This window comes from Arabidopsis thaliana, chromosome 5 (genome assembly GCF_000001735.4).
Source record: "Arabidopsis thaliana chromosome 5, partial sequence".
NCBI lineage: Eukaryota > Viridiplantae > Streptophyta > Magnoliopsida > Brassicales > Brassicaceae > Arabidopsis > Arabidopsis thaliana.
In genome coordinates, this window is record NC_003076.8 from 18,238,006 (window position 1) to 18,258,870 (window position 20,865).

General features: G+C 35.2%; 4 protein-coding genes across 8 annotated transcripts; 2 read left to right on the top strand and 2 right to left on the bottom strand.

Annotated features, from left to right (window-relative positions):
* Positions 1-5: 5 nt before the first annotated feature.
* Positions 6-901, bottom strand: AT5G45115 (transcription termination factor family protein). 2 transcript variants are annotated; one of them, NM_001344588.1, is made up of 2 exons: positions 730-901; positions 6-608 (listed from the first exon to the last, which is right to left on the bottom strand). In NM_001344588.1, exon 2 carries the CDS (start codon positions 589-591, stop codon positions 214-216), a length of 378 nt encoding a protein of 125 aa, NP_001330388.1. In that variant the 5' UTR covers positions 592-608; positions 730-901; the 3' UTR covers positions 6-213. The 2 variants fall into 2 exon arrangements, with proteins under 2 accessions (NP_001330388.1, NP_001330387.1); NM_001344587.1 differs by having other exon boundaries at positions 6-639.
* A 2,096-nt stretch (positions 902-2,997) lies between these two features.
* AT5G45120 (Eukaryotic aspartyl protease family protein) lies at positions 2,998-4,473 on the top strand (the record flags this gene model as incomplete). Its single annotated transcript, NM_123880.1, has 1 exon — positions 2,998-4,473. One exon carries the CDS (start codon positions 2,998-3,000, stop codon positions 4,471-4,473), a length of 1,476 nt encoding a protein of 491 aa, NP_199325.1.
* Positions 4,474-6,165: 1,692 nt separating this feature from the next.
* On the top strand, positions 6,166-8,445 carry RHA1 (Ras small GTP-binding family protein). 2 transcript variants are annotated; one of them, NM_123881.4, is made up of 7 exons: positions 6,166-6,528; positions 6,845-6,922; positions 7,019-7,186; positions 7,318-7,366; positions 7,474-7,547; positions 7,763-7,856; positions 7,955-8,445. In NM_123881.4, exons 1-7 carry the CDS (start codon positions 6,490-6,492, stop codon positions 8,053-8,055), a joined length of 603 nt encoding a protein of 200 aa, NP_199326.1. In that variant the 5' UTR covers positions 6,166-6,489; the 3' UTR covers positions 8,056-8,445. The 2 variants fall into 2 exon arrangements, with proteins under 2 accessions (NP_199326.1, NP_001330210.1); NM_001344589.1 differs by having other exon boundaries at positions 6,258-6,726.
* Positions 8,446-9,143: 698 nt separating this feature from the next.
* On the bottom strand, positions 9,144-20,192 carry NRPC2 (nuclear RNA polymerase C2). Of its 3 annotated transcripts, none has more exons than NM_123882.5 (39): positions 20,048-20,192; positions 19,683-19,741; positions 19,494-19,590; positions 19,206-19,327; positions 18,904-18,996; positions 18,640-18,712; positions 18,467-18,557; positions 18,339-18,391; positions 17,981-18,045; positions 17,688-17,793; positions 17,491-17,601; positions 16,760-16,819; positions 16,330-16,365; positions 16,119-16,169; positions 15,950-16,048; positions 15,557-15,616; positions 15,361-15,453; positions 14,826-14,936; positions 14,635-14,745; positions 14,416-14,532; positions 14,224-14,340; positions 14,064-14,144; positions 13,622-13,726; positions 13,451-13,531; positions 13,192-13,356; positions 13,061-13,105; positions 12,825-12,902; positions 12,618-12,757; positions 12,429-12,519; positions 11,784-11,902; positions 11,561-11,696; positions 11,337-11,467; positions 10,843-10,968; positions 10,695-10,750; positions 10,385-10,455; positions 10,150-10,234; positions 9,872-9,975; positions 9,649-9,777; positions 9,144-9,461 (listed from the first exon to the last, which is right to left on the bottom strand). In NM_123882.5, the coding sequence occupies exons 2-39, from the start codon at positions 19,706-19,708 to the stop codon at positions 9,411-9,413; spliced, it is 3,486 nt and encodes a 1,161-aa protein (NP_199327.4). In that variant the 5' UTR covers positions 19,709-19,741; positions 20,048-20,192; the 3' UTR covers positions 9,144-9,410. The 3 variants fall into 3 exon arrangements, with proteins under 3 accessions (NP_199327.4, NP_001332060.1, NP_001332059.1); NM_001344590.1 differs by having other exon boundaries at positions 19,966-20,192; NM_001344591.1 differs by lacking the exons at positions 9,144-9,461; positions 9,649-9,777; positions 9,872-9,975; ... (5 more) ...; positions 11,561-11,696; positions 11,784-11,902 and adding an exon at positions 11,941-12,310.
* Positions 20,193-20,865: the final 673 nt, after the last annotated feature.

The window sequence follows — 20,865 nt, forward strand, 5'->3', positions numbered from 1 at the left end:
TATGACTTTGTTTTGTCTTTCAAATAACATCCCTAAGTATTAGGAGATAGACTAGCATTTCAGTTCCGTTTATTTAGCAGTCTGTTGCATTCTTGTTATCTTTGTAACTTGATCTATTTAAGATCTCTATCGTCTATGAGAATAACACACAAGTTACACATTTGTTCTCTGAGTCACTAGTTCGTTTACAACAATTGTAACTTAGAAACTTAGTCAACGCTGGGATATATCCTCCTTTCGAGTATCATCAATCTTGGACAATAAAGCCAAAACAAAACGAGGTGAATTCTTACCAATATGCTCTGCATCAACAAAACTAAGTGTTCTAGTATAATGCAAGTAATCAAAGAGAGCTTTTTGAGCTTCATTCTTCATAGCTCTCGAAACCCGATTCCCGAAAACCCGTGTAGGTGACTGAGACCAATGTCGTAAAGAAGATTTATCCCCACAGACAAATCTACCACTCTGAAAACATCTCACTGCACTATAAACATGACAAAGCTTCGACCTTGAAATGTGGTTTTGATGAGCAATGGAGAAGATATTGAATTGAGCAATCCTTTCTAGTTTTTCCAGAAATCTTGAGAACATCACTGAAACCCTAAACACTAAGGCAAAGAGAGGAATCAAACACCAACCCTAAAACCCAAGGACAAAATGCAAAGCTATGTAAGATTCATCAAAAATAATTTCTTTCCTTGAGAACTCATCAAAATAATTGATATTTACCAGAGAATTAAGGACTATAAGGCGATTGAATCCTCCATCTTCACCTAATTTTCTAAGGTTTCATCGCACATAATTTCTCTGTGCCCTTTGCTAAAACCTCCATCTCATGGCTCTTTACTTCTCCGACTGTGATCTTTTCACTTTCCAGGCAACCCCGAGATGCAATTTACTAATAGGCCCCTGAATTCTTCCTTGTCATATTAATGTGACCATATCTTTTCTTCCTACTTATCAGTATTTGAAAAAATGGTCTAATTGGTCGTATATCGGAAACCTAAAAAGTTTCTCAAACAAAAAAATTATTAATATTTACTTAATTAAATTTTTATTTTAGTGAAAAAATTGAACCATTTAAAATAAGAGAAATGTTATGATGACTTGTATAGATTATCTCATAGTTTTTCACTTGAAAATTTTTTTACACTCTCTCTCTTCTCTTTTCATTTTCTAAATTATTTTAGTAGTGAGAAACTATCTTGAAAATTTTTTTACACTCTCTCTCTTCTCTTTTCATTTTCTAAATTATTTTAGTAGTGAGAAACTATCTTGAGAGACTACTAATGGAAATGGTCTTAGATTCTGACTATACGTTCATGTGACGTATAAATTATTACTTTGACCGCTTATAATAATAAAAATATTTTATGCTATAATCTGTTATGTTGGCTAATGCATCTTTCATTGGAAAAATTCTGTTAACTAAATATTTTTTCCTTACATGATATAGAGATTCTAAAATGAGCTAATTGACATGGTACGCTCTGCTCATCATTTTCTAAGACGAATTCAGTTTCAAATTCAGAGTCTAGTAGAGATGCTTCAATCAGGAGACTAACCCTAGTATGATGACGATTCGCTGCTATAGGTCTAACATAAAAATTATTCCCATACCTAGAATCACTAAGACAATGAAAAATACCCTTCAGAAAGTACGTCATGGTAAACTTCAAATCCTCTAAATCCTAAAAGATTATCCTAGAACGCTCCTTGACACTCTACATTTCTTATTCGACAATTCTTAATTTGTTTTCAATAAATAGTTGAGTTAAATTGAACTGATTGGAGGTGTTGTTCTAGTAAATTAAAAAAAAAACTAAACAATGTTTTGAGCATAAAAAATTATTACGTTGATAAGATTTAACATATAACTTCTAATTGTAAAAAATATAGTACATGAAAACTATACGAAATATCTAAAAATAATAATTTATGTCACGTTTGTGATTAGTAATTATCAAAAGTAATATACTTTACACAGTATCAATACGAGGTTTCCATTCAAAACTAGCATTTTCGTTTTTTGTATTTTATATAATATCCATTCAGGCCCGGCTTAGAGGCAGTGCTGGCAGTGCTAAAGCACTGGGTCCACCATTTTTTTCTAATTTTTACAAGGTTTTAAGATATAAATTTTTTGGTGGAGCGGCTTACGTGTGAAGCTCCACAAAAATACATTTTAATTGGACAACATGCAAAATGATATACTACTGAGTACAATATCTATGGTGCACTCATTGGTACGTCATAAAGAAAATAATATTATCTATATAATTTTCTGCAACTCTTTATATAATTGGTTACATTTTTAAATTAAAAAATGTGATAGTTTTTGAAGATAAAAAAACTTATAATATGTTTTTCGACCAATATATCATATATTTTAAAACAGAAAAGCAATATATATTTCCGAAAATTTTATTTTTTACACTACAACGTATAACTTACTAGTGTGTATTAGTTTATGTCATTTCCTTATCATCCAAATTCAAACTTGCATAAAATATCCTAAATATAATCACATAATATCAAACTATCATAATAAGTTTTAGGTTCGCAAAATTAACTTTATTCCAGTGATGATTGATGAAGTGCGGTCCATTTTATGAAAAATGACGTAACTTAAAATATCACATGGAAAAGTACATATAAAGCTTAATTAGTTTACCAACATTAGTTAAATAGTTAATTAACTCCATTTTTGATTCGCTTTTTCCATAGGTGTTTGATTCCACTAAGTCGTAGTATCCGTGTAGTAGGAATTGGTTATAAAACGATCAAATATATTAAAAGTAAAAAAGTTTACCAACATTTTTTAAATACTAATTCTTCTTCCTTAATTAGAAAGCACAGCAAAATTGTTTGAATAAGAGTTTTGAAACCCTCGTTCATGTCTATAAATACCGGAACTAACTTCACACTAAACATATACAAAATCAAACCTTTCATTTTACATTTGTTTTCTTTTTCATTATCTTTGTAAGCTAAGCGATGGAAACCCAAACACACGTTTTGTTTCTCTTCCTACTCATCACTCTATTGTTAAACACCACCAACAAAACCCAAGCAAGACAACATAAAAACCCTAGTTCCTCCTCATCTTCCTTTCTTGTCCTTACCTTGACCAAATCAAGTGTTTCTCTTCCCACACCAAAGTCTCAAACCCAAGAAAGGATCAAGAAGCCATTATCATCAGTAGATGTTGTAATGGAACCCTTGAGAGAAGTGAGAGATGGTTATTTGATAACCTTAAACATTGGAACACCTCCACAAGCAGTTCAAGTGTACTTGGACACAGGAAGTGATCTCACATGGGTCCCATGTGGGAATCTAAGTTTTGATTGCATTGAATGTTATGATCTCAAGAACAACGATCTAAAATCACCATCGGTCTTTTCTCCTCTTCATTCATCTACATCTTTTAGAGATTCTTGTGCTAGTTCCTTTTGCGTCGAGATCCATAGCTCAGACAATCCTTTTGACCCTTGTGCAGTCGCCGGCTGCTCTGTGAGTATGCTTCTCAAGTCTACTTGCGTAAGGCCTTGTCCTTCCTTTGCTTATACTTATGGTGAAGGTGGTCTTATCTCTGGGATACTAACCAGGGATATACTGAAGGCTCGAACTAGGGATGTTCCAAGGTTTTCTTTTGGCTGCGTAACGTCCACTTACCGGGAACCTATTGGCATTGCTGGATTTGGAAGAGGTTTACTCTCTCTCCCTTCGCAACTAGGCTTTCTTGAAAAGGGATTTTCCCATTGTTTCTTGCCTTTCAAGTTTGTCAACAATCCTAACATCTCTAGCCCTTTGATCCTAGGAGCCTCTGCTTTATCGATAAATCTAACCGACTCTTTGCAATTTACTCCCATGTTGAATACTCCAATGTATCCCAACAGCTACTACATCGGTTTAGAATCAATTACAATAGGCACAAATATCACTCCCACACAAGTTCCTTTAACCTTAAGACAATTTGATTCACAAGGAAATGGAGGAATGTTGGTCGATTCGGGTACGACTTACACACATTTACCCGAACCTTTCTACTCACAACTCCTCACAACTCTCCAATCAACAATCACATACCCAAGAGCCACTGAAACTGAATCAAGAACAGGCTTTGATCTCTGCTACAAAGTCCCGTGTCCTAACAACAATCTCACTAGCCTCGAAAACGATGTAATGATGATATTTCCTTCAATTACATTCCATTTCTTGAACAATGCAACCTTACTTCTCCCGCAAGGTAACTCTTTTTACGCAATGAGCGCCCCTAGCGATGGTTCCGTGGTGCAATGCTTGTTGTTTCAGAACATGGAAGATGGAGACTACGGACCGGCCGGAGTTTTTGGGAGCTTTCAGCAGCAGAATGTGAAAGTTGTGTATGATTTGGAGAAAGAGAGAATTGGCTTCCAAGCTATGGATTGTGTCTTAGAAGCTGCTTCACATGGACTCAACCAAGGCTCATGAACAAAAAAAAAAGTCATCAATCTTATGAGTTGATTTCGGAATTGTTTTGGCTTCATCTTTTTTTTTTTTTTATGTTTGTTTTGTTGTTGTTTAAACTGTTTCGATGACTCTTTGTATATGGTGGGAGTTTTCTTTTGATTATGTAATGTTTTTTTTATAATTACTTTTCTTCTTTTGGATTAATGATTATTCCTGAGGTGGAGACTTTACTATATATAGAGAGAATGAGTTGGAAGATGGAACTTGGGAACAAATCGTCGTGGAATACGAGGTGTATTAGACTTTCAGTTGTGCAAAGGGACAAAACAACATGATCTGTTAAAATTTCTTTGTTTATACACCACAAATTAATGCATACACACACAGTATACATGTGTAACGTTTTTGATGTTCCCGTGAAAATAGATGTGTATTTAGAGCCTAGATGGATAGATTATGATTGGATGAAACATTTGTAATATTTTGACAAAAGTTTACCATTTACGTTAAATGTAATAGAATGAACATTCCTCTAAAAAAAAACTCCCTAAGCAAAAAATTACTATAAGGATGAATGGTATATCGCTTAGTCACGTTTTCAAACGCTATTTTTTTACATTCAAAATATTTATCAAATTTTTTTCGATTTCACGTTTTCGAAAAGTAATTCGGCTGTATACTACTAGGCTACTAGCATGTCAATATACCTAGAAAAAAACATGATTAATCCACTAGAACTATATTTTCATCCATTAAACTAATTTATTCAGTTCAATTCATTCCACTAATAATTATTCAGTTATTCCGTCATTTCACTATAATTATAAGTTATAGACAAGTTTTTTTTACTAACATGTTATAGCTATCCTTCAAAAATGGTACTTAGCAATAACATCTTATAGCTATTCTGAACATCCATAATGTTTTGTCATCCAATTTTGTTCTTCAAAATAAACAAGTTAAAATTAATTTCTCGTCTTCAATTCTAAATAATTGGCTCCACTGATGAAAGCCCATAACCCATATGGAAAAACGTGCATTTCAGCATTTGTGTAGATAGCGATATTTTGTTCGACTACACAGAAAGTTTTTTTTCTTTTTGACTACCAAAGAAATTTGATTCATAGTATCTTCGAGTTAGGTACCAAAACATGTAAAACAGTCTCGTCTTAAACCGTCCAATACGACTTCATGACCGACAAAATTAAATCACACGGCCAGTTTTGACGCGTGAGACAACAACCTACTATTGAGGATTTGGCTAAACACTCGCCACAATGCTTCTATTGTATTGACAATATTTGTGTTTATTTCATTTGTTATTAATAAAGACAAATATCATAAGTAATAATTGACTACTACTAATCCATAATTTAAAATGTTATTTTTTTTGAACCAAGGACTACATAACTAACAACTTGTGACTAAAGATTACAAAACATGTTTTAGTCGTTATTTTTAATCATTATAGTTTATAGTAATCGCTATTATTCGTTGTTATTGCTAACTATGAAATGAACATGGTTGTACATTTTGTCCCATCACTACCACCAAAATTTTTGGATTTTGTTGAAAAAAGGGAGACTAACCATGGTTTACAAAGAATCTATGAAATACTAACGAAACTATACACAATTATCGACTTTATTATTAAGAGACATCGTCTACAATATATGAAGGTCAGCGTGTAACATATTTTTGTTTTTGGGGCGTTTTTAGTATTTTAGACAAATATAGGGATTTATCGTAATTTCGATAATCTTGTGGTTTTTTTAGTTATAAGTCTCCTCTTGTCATATTCACGAGCCGTATAAAAAAGTTGTTTCTTTCTTCTCTGTTTTTTTGCTTTCGTCTTCAAGAGAGAGAGAGAGAGAGATACAAAGAGAGAAATTTGGTTGTTTGTTGACGGAAGCTTCTTCGGTCTCTCTTCTCCGTCTTACGATTGTCAACGCGTGGTTCCATCTTCAATTTTGTTTCTATTTTAGCAGAAGTTTCTCGAGCTTCAAATACTGTTTCAGATCAATCAATCAGTCAATCATGGCTAGCTCTGGAAACAAGAACATCAACGCCAAATTGGTCAGTTTAATTCTTCTGGATTTTGCTTATCCTTTGAAGGATGATCGTCAATTTTGATTAGATCGTTGATTTCGATGAGTTAGTTCTGTTTCCAATTTGGGGAATTTTCAACCAAATTCTCTGATCTGAAATTGGATGATTGTGATCGAATTAGAAATCGCATGGTTTATCAGTATAAAACTAGGGTTTGGAGTAAAGGTTATAGATTTTATTCGATCTGGTAGTTTTGTTTTAGGGTTCTAACGAGTCAGAAGAAAAATCTGTTTTTTTCCCCCTTTATTTTGTTTTTGGTGGTTAACTTGGTTAAGCGCTTCAGGTATTACTAGGAGATGTTGGAGCTGGAAAATCAAGTCTTGTGCTACGGTTTGTGAAAGATCAGTTTGTTGAATTTCAGGTTGGTTGGTGGCATTTTCCTCCTGTGATCTTGATAGAGGTTTTCTTCTCGTTCCTGTGGTTGATTCTTGACTTTTTGATACTCGTTTTGTTGTAGGAATCAACCATTGGTGCAGCTTTTTTCTCTCAAACATTGGCTGTGAATGATGCGACTGTGAAGTTTGAGATATGGGATACAGCTGGTCAGGAACGATACCACAGTTTGGCTCCAATGTACTACAGGGGTGCAGCTGCTGCTATTATTGTCTTTGACATTACTAATCAAGTACGAACTCACGATCCTTGTGTTTTTAGTCACGAATGCACTGACTTACAGAATATCAGTGGACTTTAGTGGCAGTTTAAGGCTCTCTGCAAAGTTAGGTTTGCTTAATTTTTGTTTTTCTATTGCCACAGGCCTCATTTGAGAGGGCGAAGAAATGGGTTCAGGAACTGCAGGCACAAGGTATGGAATAGCTGACTTTGGTTTTAGCTAGTTTATGATTCCTACTTTCTGATAGTTGGTGTGGTTTATTTGGTATCATTATATGTTAATGTGGATCATGTGAATAGGTAACCCTAATATGGTGATGGCTCTTGCTGGAAACAAAGCTGATTTATTAGACGCAAGGAAGGTGTCTGCAGAGGTAAACTAAATCTTTCTTTCTTTTGCTGTCTGATTTTGCTTTGCTAATGCCAAAAATCTTGATGAAATTCGAAAGTACCGGGAGAAAATGTTAACTAACACTCGGGGATGAGATTCGACTGGTGCCTGTGAAATCTTCTATTACATCACCTACCGACTTGTTTTTTTCATTACTGAGTTGTGTTGTTAAGTAGTTCTTGATATTGTTATTTACAGGAGGCAGAGATATATGCTCAAGAGAACAGCCTTTTCTTTATGGAAACCTCAGCGAAGACCGCAACAAATGTCAAAGACATATTCTACGAAATAGGTGAGTCATTCTTTCATCAAGAAAGCTATTTCCAACAATTAGTTGTTTTCAATTAAATCCCTTTTTCACTTTTGTTTCTCTTGTTCAAACCGCTACAGCGAAAAGGCTACCACGTGTACAGCCAGCTGAAAACCCGACAGGAATGGTTCTCCCAAACGGGCCAGGGGCTACGGCAGTGAGTTCATCGTGTTGTGCTTAGATTCGTACCTGAAGAGAGATCTCATTTGGTTAGTCACATAGTAGAGAACATCTGGACTTTCATGTGTTTGCTTCTTCTTCGTCTTTGTTACTTTACTTTGCTTGCATTGACAACAACAACAGTGTATATCATGATGATACTTATTCTGCCTTTGTGAAATCTGAAGATATTTGTATTTGGAGAGATTTATATATATATATCTCTTTTGTAATTAGAAAACAAAACTTAGTCCGAAAAAAATGTGCTTATCTTTCGTTTATGTTTTAAGTGAATGCTCAGATTTATAGGCTTATTATCTTTTGTATTACTTAAATCTCCAAAATGTTTTTTCCATTGTTGGAATGCTGTAATATGAATGTATATATCAATAAAAGAAACACCTTTGAAAAAAAAAAGTGGCATTGCTTCTCTCTCCCTTCTCTTCTTTCATCTTTCAAAGAGAAAGAAGTTTTTCCGTTCAGATTTTGCCGGCGTTCTTCTCCAATGACTTTGGTCTCACTTCGATAGCATCTTCGTCCGGCTATGAATTAAGTGGAATGATATTCTTGTCAAAGCTTTCGATTTCCAATTGATGAACTGCAACTTGAAGATTGAAAAGCTGTTGTTTGAAGAAGAAGATTCACAAATTTGAATAAAGTGGAGTCATATTCTCGTCAAAGCTAAAATATGAATTTCGCCTTTGTATCTTTGGGCCAAGATTGAGATCTGCCGATTGAACAAATTTTGGCCGGAATTGAAACTTTCCAACGTCTCAAAGACGTCACAACGATCTGTGGGTGATCGGAGACTCCCATCCCTTCCACTTCCCACGTGTCTTCCAAACCTGTTTCCCATTTGCAACATGTTTTATATGTTGTGTACAACAAGCTTTTCCTTTAGTTGGACTTGTTTGTTTCAGTATTTGTGAAATATTGACCTATCATATTGGCTCTGTATTATGAATAAAACACAATTGTGACAAAAAAACGTAATACTAATTTAATACAAAAAAGGTCTGCTTTGACGGAGATGTTAGAGTCTTGGTTGCACTAATCAATGGTACAAGACTAAAACTTTAATTTGGTGCATATTAAAGGACCCATGAAGTCAGATTTTGGAAGAACAAATTTGAAGAGATACAGTTCAATTGGGTAAAGAGATGGTAACAAGCCAGCTGATATTCTTTCTACGAAAAGTTAAAAACATTTTTCATTCTATTTTATTCCAAGGTTTCAGTACAACAAATGAGAACAAAACAAATATGATCCAACCTCGAGGACTTTGACAGAGGCACCAAATTTCAAACCAAAAGCAACCGAAGTCGTATAAAATACAATCATCCAAGTTGAAAACAGTTTGATAACATTTCTCTGAGATCAAGCCTCTGTGAGTTTCAGACGCGGAACAACATTCATCGACTGGAGTTCCTGTTACCACGTAATGCGCACAACGATTAAGAAATAACAGAGAAACAAACCAGTAAAACCGAAAACATCAGTGATTCTTACTTATTTTAGGAAGAAATTTATATCCAGAGATCAGAATTATTTTATCATTTTCCAAATGGGACGAAGTAGAGAGTTTCAATTTGAAGAATAGACCAATGGTTTTTACCTGGAATAGTAGCTTGCATGCGTATGGGAGTTTCATAGTAGCAATGTTATCGCCATTTTTACATGTTGTACAAACTGCTTTCTTAAGCTTGTAATTGTAATAACCCAACAAACCACAAGCTCTGCAAACCTGCATTCAAACGTTTAAACAGTGTATCACAAAATTGCAATCATTTCTCACAAGGTTTGTCATAATTCAAAACAGTGCATTATGATTTAATTACCTGAACTTCGAAAGGATCACTAGATATCATGAGCCGCTCGTAGATCAACATGCTGGCTCCATAAGCAATTAGACAATCTCTTTCCATTTCTCCCACTCTTAAACCTGCAACAGCATTAAAGATACAATTGAGAAGTTGACAAAAACCTTACTATATTAGTAGAAAACAGAACAATAACGTAACAAGAGTAAAATGGAATTCTAAATTATTTCCTAAATCAAGAAATACAGAAATAGAAAGTCCAGAGTGAAGAAGATACAGAAGCAAGAGGCACATACCTCCATTCTTAGATTTCCCTTCAGTAGGCTGTCTTGTCATCATAACACGTGGTCCACTCCCTCGCGCATGCATCTTGTCCAGAACCTATTTTAACATATGTACAAAAACGAGAATTTCTCTTTACATTTTCAGAAAAAATGTTACTGTACTCTGATATTTAGAATTTTTTTTTTTTTTTTTTGTGTGATTACAAAACAGTAGAAGATGGTTCAAATAAGTTAAGAGGAACCTCACCATGTGTTTCAATTTCTGGTAATATATTGGCCCCATAAAGATGTACGCTTCCACTGGCTCGCCACTGATACCTGAAAAACTCTCAAGGTCGTCAGGTTGATGTACAAATAAAGAATCATGAACCCTTATATAGCTTTGGAATAAGAATGAGTATGTCCGGGTGTTAACAATGTAAAATGATAATGTCTTGGCCCATTTTAGTGTAGATCCTAAACAACTCTGTATTCAAAGAAATAAACAACAGACACTAGAATGCACTTTAACATATAACTGCACATTTTGAAATGTGTACAGAATCATAATGCAGTACCTGAGTATAACAAGTCCTTCCCACTGTATGAAAACCCTTTTTCCACAAGGGTCGCACTGAAATGATTGAAGAGCATACGGTGACATTAAATGCCAAAACAAAAGTTTATATATGGAAGAACTTTTATATATAAGAGAGAAAAGAGTACCTTATAGTCTCAACCTTGTCAGCATGACCACTTCTTTCTCCAAAAGCACTACCATAATGAAATCTACCACAAGAAACCCCAGCCTTACTTCCAAGGAGTTCTATCATCTTACCTACAGTCATACGACTGTGACAAGAAATATGTTAATACATTCGTCAGTTTTAATACAAAATCTCAAGTAATCAAGAACTTCAGATGAAACTCGAAAGCTTTGGAACGAAGGGATGAAGCTAACTGTTGCTTCAAGTTAGCTACCAAAACAGATTTAAGATTTTATGCCAACTGGAAATCCATTGTTGTTTGTTACATCGAAAAGATTCTTATAGTTAAGGCAACGTGATGAAGCAAAACCTCCACACAAAAGTCTCCAAATACACCCACCCACACACTCGCACAATGAAGGATGTTTTTTTTTTTTTTAATCCACGTTATAATATAATAAGGCTACATGCACAGATAAATAGAGAAAAATCTTATGAGGAATATTTTCTAACCTTGGAAACCCATGAGGATTCATGATCAAATCAGGGCAAATTCCAAGCTCAGAAAATGGAAAATCTTCTTGCTGAATAATTATACCACATACACCTTTCTGCCCATGCCTACTGCTGAATTTGTCGCCAAGCTGAAAAAAAAGCCAGACCAAGACATGATTAACACTGTAGAACATGAGGGCTAGGGCTAGAAGCATAACAGTACTGAAGAAAAAATTTCTCACCTCTGGTCGACGAGTATGGCGTATGATATATTTGATGCACAACTGGCCTTTCTTATCAGAACAGAGAGCAACTCTATCGACCACTTGCGTCTCCCCTTCAGGACCTTTGAAATACTCTCTGGCCGGACGGTATTGACTGAAAATTACACAACGAATTGTACATTGGTGATTACAGTTTTAAGAAACAATTATGGTCATATACTTTGAAAAGTTAACTGAATACCTATCAGATAACGCAGATGTAAACTTAGTTACTGTGTCCACAGGGACTTGTTTATTTATATAAATATCATTCGGTCTGATAATCTCCCCTGGAGTAGCTAATCCATCATCATCCAGTATCTTGAAAAGAAAAAATAATTAACATGAAAACGTATTCAACATGTATCAGCAGACGGAAAGGCCACAGTTAAGTAAATAAAAAATAAACACCAAAATGGAACAAAGAGAAGGAAAACGCTTATATTCCGACACTCTAACTTGCCCTTTGGATAATCACAATTAAGAAATCTCCGATCTTCAAACACAGAATAGGAAATAATCACGAACTAGCCCTCTGGGTTATGCCAGTTCTGTCATAGTTTCTAGGCAGTCATATTATTGTTAATGAAGCGTCTATCTTGAGAATAATACAGTCACATATTCTAATAAGCTACAATCATATTGTGCTTGCTCCCTCTGATAAGAAATTGCAAAGTCCGAACATGTATATTGTCCTCAATGTCTTAGCTAGGGCTGTTTCCACATCATCTAAAAATCCGGAAAGAATTAGCATTTGCAACAACACTAATTCCCAAAGATCCCATTTTTAAAAATAAATGACTTGCACAAGTTTTATGATACGGCATATGCAGACAAAATGTACTACCTGCATCTTTTCTGCATCTGGGCCTGTTCTTTGTGGAATGAGTATTCTGTCTGCTGTACAGTTGTCATACTTCTGGGACATAGCAACAATTCTGTTTCACAAAACAACACAACACGAGAAGCAATAGTTAATGTAATAGACGATTTTTCAAAGCAAACGACTTTGCTCAAAGAGAAATCCATTACATACTTTTTCATAACAATGCAGCGGCCAAAACCACGATCCAAGGAAGATTTGTTCATCACTATTGCATCCTCTATGTCGTATCCACTAAAACTCATGACAGCAACTGTTGCATTTTGACCTGCTCCAAGTTTATCGTATCCAACCTGTTAACAAGCATAATGTATTAGTTCCATATTATTAACACATTCCTGTTAGAGCAAAGAAACTTACCAATTCAATTGTCCTTGTTGTCAACAGGGGTCGTTGAGGATACACCAATAGGTAAAGCAATGTGTCCATCCGGTTCAACTAAATACAAAGTATAAAAAGCAATATCAGTGTCCAATAGAGAGCAAAGCAAAACCTGAGAGATAGCATAATAGGCAACAATTTGCCTAATCACAACAAAACTGGAAGCAGCAGGATTTGCCTCAATGGAATGATATGAAAGGCATAAACGGACTTGCCTGGTTGTAAGCAATATTTCCCATAGCTTGTTTCCCCATAGCACACTGCACACAATGTAACAGGACTAATAACGGAATGCAAACCAACAGAAATTGCAGCTGCTTATGTCAGATTGTTTAGAAACACAAACCTGATATGTATTTCTAGGTGACTGATTATGGTGAGGGTAGGGAATAAGACCAGCAACAACACCTAAGATGGTGAAAGGTTCAATCTCAATGTGGGTTGTGTCTGCCTTAGCTGCTTCTGCTCCTTCATCCAGTTCCGTAGTGCCATCACTTTCATATAAAGCGATCTTAAAACAAGGAAAAAGAGCAGTTTATCATTTTAGGCTGCCTACGGTGCAATATAATATAATACATCTAGAAAATATGGAGACTGAGACAAACCAATGCATTGTTTTCCTCATTGACATCAAGGTACTCTATCAAACCGTCACGAATAAAGTCATCAAAAGTGCGAACCCCATCCTTCAAAAAAATAGAAATCAGTCAGCCAATGTATTTAACTCATACCACTAAGACAAGTATGCATGACTCTAGGAAATATAATACATGTACCTGTAATTCCTTCATGTGGTGTTGTTTAACTCTTGATATTCCTTTATCGGCTATAACAAGTGGACGGCAAACCCGCCCAACATCAGAAGCAACGTAAACACAATGCTGATAAACATTTTCTCTTCAGAGTCAGTCTCAGTTAACATTTGTGAATTCATAGAAACAATTGGCAGGAATTTTAGCAACCATCTACAAAGTTGTAGCTTTTATAATTGACATCCTTAGCTGTATTTCTACTCAAATCACCAAAACGGAGACTACAAATTAATTAACGAAGCTTGCACGGACAATTTTCAATTCAGAAATCCCAATTTTCATTTCTAGCTATACCAAAAGCATGTATTAACAAATATATTTGGGTTTTGCTTCATGGACGAATGAACATAAGCTATAGGTGCCCAACGCAAAACTTAGATACCCAAATTACTGATCAATGAAATACCTGCTTTTCGTTTGTGAACACACTGACAAACTCTCCAATTTTTCCAGCTCTACGCAGCCTTCTAAGTGAATTGGCGAAGTACTGAAACAAAAGAAACTCGTGAAGAGGTGTAAATAAGTGTATTGTGCTTGTTGCAAAACCATGTATTTATATAAAGTACCTGTGGCCTACTATGTTTGCCAAGTATTAGCCCATTCAATATGACCAAGAATGAGTCCGGAGTATGCAGCTCCTCTGCTGACAATACTTCCAGATCTGTAACACCCAATTTGTAGCACTGTTTCCAGAAAATTTATTCAAACACAGATTTGCATTAATCGACCATATGAGCAAAAAAAATAGCAAACCATACCATAGCAACCAATGGGCCTTCCTCTTCATCTGTTGTGACATGAGTCATTAAAGCCAAGTTCTTGACAAGCCCACAAGATTCGCCTTCTGGGGTATCACATGGGCATAGCATGCCCCACTAGAACAAATCACAATACCAAAAATTAGATTAAATGATACTTCTAACAAAAGCAGTAGTTTTCTTTACAAATTTCAGCACTGATAAAGAAAGTATCATTACCTGGCTGGGTTGCAATGATCTAGGCCCACTTACTTTTCTGGACTTTTCAAATTGTGGCGAAATTTTCGTGATAAACCCCATGCTCCCGATAAAAGATAACCTTGTTAAGACCTATATGAAAAGATTTCTTTGAGAGTAATGTAGCATGAAGGAGGATACAGACTTACACACAGATGTATATAGAGACTGACCTGTGTCATGCCTTTTCTATGCATTCTGAACCTTTTAATATCGAAGTTTCCAGTTGAAAGGGTTCTTTCTAGTCCGAGAGAAATACTGTAACGACTGTCTTTATTAAGACACTATAAGCACACCACAAAAAAAGAAAAAATGAAAGTTTTACCAAGACATCTTTGACTACAATAACTATCTCTGAAAATCTACTCTAAGGGAAATGTTATTCTAAGGGAAAAGCTACAGAAGCAATAAAAAATATAATTGTTGCAATGGAATATCCAAGGGAAATGTAAGTTGATAAAGCAAGTGGTAATCTGCATGATAACACCTAGTTAATAATGATCTCATTGCAAACACATATATATATAGATTACTTCAAGACACATGAAGGGAACACAGAATAAATCTTAAAATATCAATCTTTGATGTTATTTTGACTGAAGTTCATTTACAGATGCAAATATTAGAAGGTGTCTAAAGAAAAATGTTTTGTGTTAACAAAATTATTGCAAGACCTGAACCAGCAGGGAAATGTATTTCTGCACTTACCTGAGAAAAATCAAATCGGCTAGCCCGGATTGGTTTGTTAAGAATATGATCTACATTTTTAATGGCCTCACTGAGCATCGTTTTGAACAAATCCTGTAGCAGGAGAGGGAGGGAAATAATAGGTAAGGACTAGACAAAATCTTATTGAAAAAACGGAATAAAAAGTACTGTGCTTGGTGATATGTTCCGGCGACACCTCAAAGAGAAGAGATATTAGTTGTCCAGATAACTCCAACCGCTTGTTACCAACATAATCCTACAAGAAGACGCACATTTGAGAACATACGTTACAAGCAATATGAACTTTCGGGTTACAATAAGACTTGTCTACAGATGATTGACTAAACAAGCAATCAAAATGAGTTGAAGTCTTAAATACCAATGGTCCTCTAAGAGACGGCCAAGACATTTTGTAAGCCATTTCAGCATGTCCCTCCCTTTTTTCAAATGGCTAATCTTGGTTAATCTAAGTATCTAACATGTCATACAGCAATAATCCTAATAGAAAATAACCAGACTTCAAATATGTTCCACAGGTACAAAATAACCAGACTTCAAATATACTGCAGATAGAAGGCCATCATATTACCTTGTCATCCATCGCATCTTTGTTTAACATTGCTTCAATCATTCGTCTCAACATCACACCAACGTAGAAACATTTTTGACGAAAATTGTTGTCAGGCACCTTAAAGAGAAGAACATAGCAGTAAGTAAAGACTAAAATTTTAAGAACCAAAAGAAATTAAGATACTTACTGGTACATGCGCAAGGAATAAATCTCTGAGGATGGATAGAGCTCTTCCGTCCTAGTAAATCATGTAAATATACAATGCGGAATTTTCAGTTAGCAAGACAACTTTCATATTCAAATTTGCAGGGGGGTCAAAAACATATTATCCATCTGTGATCTGTAATTCTGTATAAAGTTGAACTAGAGAGTCTAAAAGTGGAATACAGAATAAATACCTTTTCAGGTGGAGTTCCGTATGATATTTTTTTCACCTACGTAATAAACAGATAAAATAATGTCACATAATTCTTGCCGCAAATTGACAAAAGTCAAAATCTATTGTTAATATAACATAACCTGATAGTCTACTCTTTTGTTCAGAGTGTTTATTCCTCAATGGAAAACATGGAAATAAATTGCAGACTTACTCTCTATATATCACAGAATGAGGTGGAAGGAACTAATTATACCAGATTTCTTTCAGCTGAGTGAGATATGAGCTATGGTCTTTTTAACACTAGAAAGAGCTCAATTTCAACAGGGGGGTAAAATCTTTTCTGGGTTTTAGATAATTTTCGAAGTATACGATTTGTGTTCACTACAAATATTGAACAGAAAAACTATTAAATGACTCTGTAAGATAACTAAATGTCTAAAATACTGCACCTTTGCCTCAAGATAGTCCAGTGCTTGTTTTTGTGTATTCACACCTTCGCTAACACACTCCTGAAATTAAATAAGCATTTTGAGAGATAAATATGATGCTTCAGAGATCAAGGCTCGTTAAACCCCACAGGATGAATAGAATAGCATGGAAGAATAAGAAATTCATCAACTTTTACATTCAACAAAAAGGACTAGCTAAGAAATTGGTTTCATATGGCAGGTTCTTTTGTGAGACACAGGTATATGATATTCACACATTACCTATAACTTTCATTAGCTAGAGCAAGAGGGAGAACAATGTCAAAGCAAAACCTTCCATTCTAAGAGCCATAAGTGGCTTCTATATCTTTATGCGTCACCGACCGACCAACGTTGCTCACAAGTGCATCAGACAATATGCATGGTATCAGATTTGAATATCATTATCTATGTATTATGACTTCTTTATGGCAACACGTTAGTATTGGGAGTTGAGTTTAAAAATTAGACATTCACCCTCCTACTAAAATTGTGAGAACAAAACAATCAACCACAAGGGTCACTGCTTCGTAGTTTACTTCGCAAATGAAAGAGATTCAAAAATTCATACAACAAACATTTACATCCATAGAACTACAGTTGCTTCTAGATCTAGAGTTTTATAAATGGAAAGGTTCACTCAAACACCAGTATCATTACGAAAAGACCATAAATTAGACACAAGATAAAAAGCAGGGGGCTATAGTACTTGCCTCAATAGAAGGTAAGAGTGACGCGCTAAAACGGGGATCCCTTCCAACCATTTGTACAATCTCTTGGTCGCTCTCCATTCCCATAGCTTTTAGGACAATTATAATTGGAATCTATGACAAAATCACATGCTCAGCCAATAAAATCCAACGCCGAAAGATCTACAATTAAAGCGGAGGTTGTCATAATGTATCTACACCTTTTTTACAAATCGATGAAGAAATAAATATATCTTCTCCTTTTCCATCTGAATAACTGTTTTGCTTTTTGTCATTTCGGTGCTGCTTGTGACGGATGCATTTATGCTGAAAATACGTAGTAAAAGAAAGAGAGTCAGTAAATAGTAAAATTGATAATTGGATAGTGGTGGGTAAATAACGGAAGAACACTGCTGGAGCATGATACAATGATTTGGCTTGACAATTAATGTATATGGGGATGCTTGCCATCAATATTACTACAGGGACCAAAATACTGTAAGAGATCACTTACTTCCCCTTTTTATCAGAATCAATAATAATTCTGTTCTTCGAAAGTTGTTCTTGTATCAACAACACCTGAAATGAACATCAAACACCAACACACGCAATGGCATGGCTTCAGGTCACGTAAAAAGGAAAGGATTCCATGACAAATCGGATAACTCTATTGACATAAGAAACTAAAAACCAAAACACGCCAATTAGAACGAGAACGGTGTTAACAGTTAAATAAACACACTATCAAGTCTGAACTAAAGATATGCAACAACACAGAACATGTATCCACTAAGTCAAAGTGCGGACTACTAGGCAATCTATAGACTCCATAAGATGCTGTGAGTAGATTGTATATACGAAGTATGAAGCACCTTCTCAGTTCCTTTAATGATGAAGTATCCTCCAGGATCAAGAGGGCACTCACCTAGAATCCAAATGAAATACAATAAATATGATGAACAAGAAGATGTAATGCTTGAAATAAGAGTACAATACAAACCCAATCTTGCAAGTTCCTCTTCGTCTTTTCCATGTAATACACAGCGGCAACTCCGCAACATAATAGGCATCCTTCCGATAATTACATTATCCTGAAATAAAGAAACATCATATTCAGCCTGAATTTTCCAATAACCAGCAGTTTGTATAATACATTTTGTTTTTCCCATTTACCTTTGCACTTTTTGCCTTGTTTCCATGACTTCCGTGAACATATTCTATATTGACAAATATTGGAGCAGCATATCTGATGATTAAAACAAGAAGTTTTAAGACATTTAACACAGCCAAGAGAAAAAAGAAAGTTATTGATGATGTGGAAGAATGCAGAACAACAGAAACAGGTGGAAAATGCAAAAGATATCACCAAATTCTAACTGCCCAACATATGCTCAAACATCGAACAACAAAAAAAATGTAAATAAAAGAACTCTTTACGTCATGTCTGCTAATCGGCACATGTGCGGATTAATATTTTCCACCGTATTAACGTTTATAATTGACGGTTCACCAACTCTGACCTTCTTAAACCTGCATTAAAATTTGGCTACGAAAGGTTAGTTTAGGAAAGAGCAGAAATCCAATAAATAGAACAATCTCAATTTATATATCAATGTTGTAGGACGATTAAAAAAAGACTTCAAAACACCAACGGTTCTACATACTGATTATGAAACAAAGTATATCAATATACATATGTAAAGAAATTGAGATAAAAAAGATGATAAAAAAAGTTTGACCTTAGGTAGATTGATGGGTCCACTGTGGATGTAATACGACTATTTGCCTTAACAATCTTATGAATCCCGACATTGATAAAGTAGTTGAAAGAATCCAGGTGTTGCTTCACAAGTCCTCTCACCTACAAAAACAAGACAATTACACAATCAAATTATGGATTACCTTTGCTACCAAGATTACATACATTCCAAGTAGTATCAAAGACTTTGAAAGTAAAGTAACCCAATTGCATTGTTTCAGCTATTCGTATAAAGCAAAAATAAAGATTTTTGTGTTCTGTGTAGTACCTTCAAGAACTCAGGAACGAGCTGGAATTTATCTGCAGTAGACTTGATAGGAGCTGAAAGCTTTTCCTTGTCAATGAAATGATCATCATTGGTCAAGCTGTTTCAATAGAAAGAGTAACATTAGACATATATCTAAATAGTTCAATTAAAATCCAAAATCAATGAAGAATTAACAAAAAAAAACCATACTCTAAATCTTCTTGATCAAGTCCCATCGCTCTTAACTTTGCAATTAAGCTGTCAGTTATCTGAAATCCATGGAGAAATATAATTAACATCAACACATCATAATCACAAGAGAATTAAACCACAAAAACCCAAATACTGAATCCTAGTTTTCCACAATTTCATCAAAATTCAAATAAAACCCAGAATTTCCCAGAAACCAGTCGTTTTGAGAATTGAAGACGAAGCATTGTGATTTACAGAGAAGAAACAGTAAGAGAAGTAAACCTAACGACTCTACGAGTACCGGAAATTTGTGGAAGAGATTGTGAGGGGATTTTCGTGTGATTTCAAAAAGGAGATTGAAGATGAAAATCGAAGAAGAGAACCTGCGATTCGAAGGAGATTGAAGCTGGAGTTGATACAGTCGCTTCGCTGGCTGAAGATTTTACACAGTCGAAGTCGGTTAAGGGAAGAGGTTTAAGAGACGGCGAAAGGGTTTTAAACAGTATCTTTGCGTTTATTACTTTTTTTTTTGTCATCCTTTGCGTTTATTACTTATTGGTATTTAATTCACTTTAGTAGTCCTTCTTTTCTTTTTACGTTTTGAATTGTTACCCAAACTTCAAAGTTGATTAATATTTGCCAATAACCACAATTGGCCTCTAAGGAGGGTGTATTCAAATTAGAATTTAAGAAGAGGCTCGGTATAGTTTAAGGCAAATGTCTTTGTTTTCTTTTTTTTTTTTTTGGCCGGAAAACGGGAGAAGTCTCCCGCTTTATTATTCATAACAAAAGAAAAAAGAACTATAACCGAACAAAACGTAACCTTGAGACCCCATTGGCATCTTCCAACAAAATCGGATTAACAATATCCGGTGGAAGATTAAAAGAATAGAAACCTAAAGGTAAAGAAAAAGCATAGTTCGCTAACCCATCCGCTAGACGGTTAGCCTCCCTATACACATGTGACACACGGACTAACCAGTCCCTTGATAAAAAAGCCATAGCACAAACGTACTAGGAACGACAGGGGGTGAGAGTCACTGATCCCTGAAGTTAAAAACCCCACCACAATCTCCGAGTCCACCTCTAGCTCCAACCTCGCGACCCGCCTCTCCCAAGCTATGTAAAGTCCATAGTAGACCCCCCACAGTTCTGCCAAAGGAGCTGTACAAATCCCAATATTAAGCACAAAGCCTCCAAT

Bases quoted from the DNA above. Each gene is read 5' to 3' on its own strand.
- RHA1 (NM_001344589.1), top strand. From the start codon at position 6,664: ATGATTGTGATCGAATTAGAAATCGCATGGTTTATCAGTATAAAACTA. The intron at 6,727-6,844 runs GTTATAGATTTT...TAAGCGCTTCAG, and splicing joins AACTAGGGTTTGGAGTAAAG to GTATTACTAGGAGATGTTGG. The intron at 7,548-7,762 runs GTAAACTAAATC...TGTTATTTACAG, and splicing joins CAAGGAAGGTGTCTGCAGAG to GAGGCAGAGATATATGCTCA.
- AT5G45115 (NM_001344588.1), bottom strand. From the start codon at position 591: ATGTTCTCAAGATTTCTGGAAAAACTAGAAAGGATTGCTCAATTCAAT.
- NRPC2 (NM_123882.5), bottom strand. From the start codon at position 19,708: ATGGGACTTGATCAAGAAGATTTAGA. The intron at 16,366-16,759 runs GTGCAGTATTTT...TTTATTACGTAG, and splicing joins TGGACTATCTTGAGGCAAAG to GTGAAAAAAATATCATACGG. The intron at 10,969-11,336 runs GTTAGAAAATAT...TTCTTGTCACAG, and splicing joins AATCCTCATGGGTTTCCAAG to TCGTATGACTGTAGGTAAGA.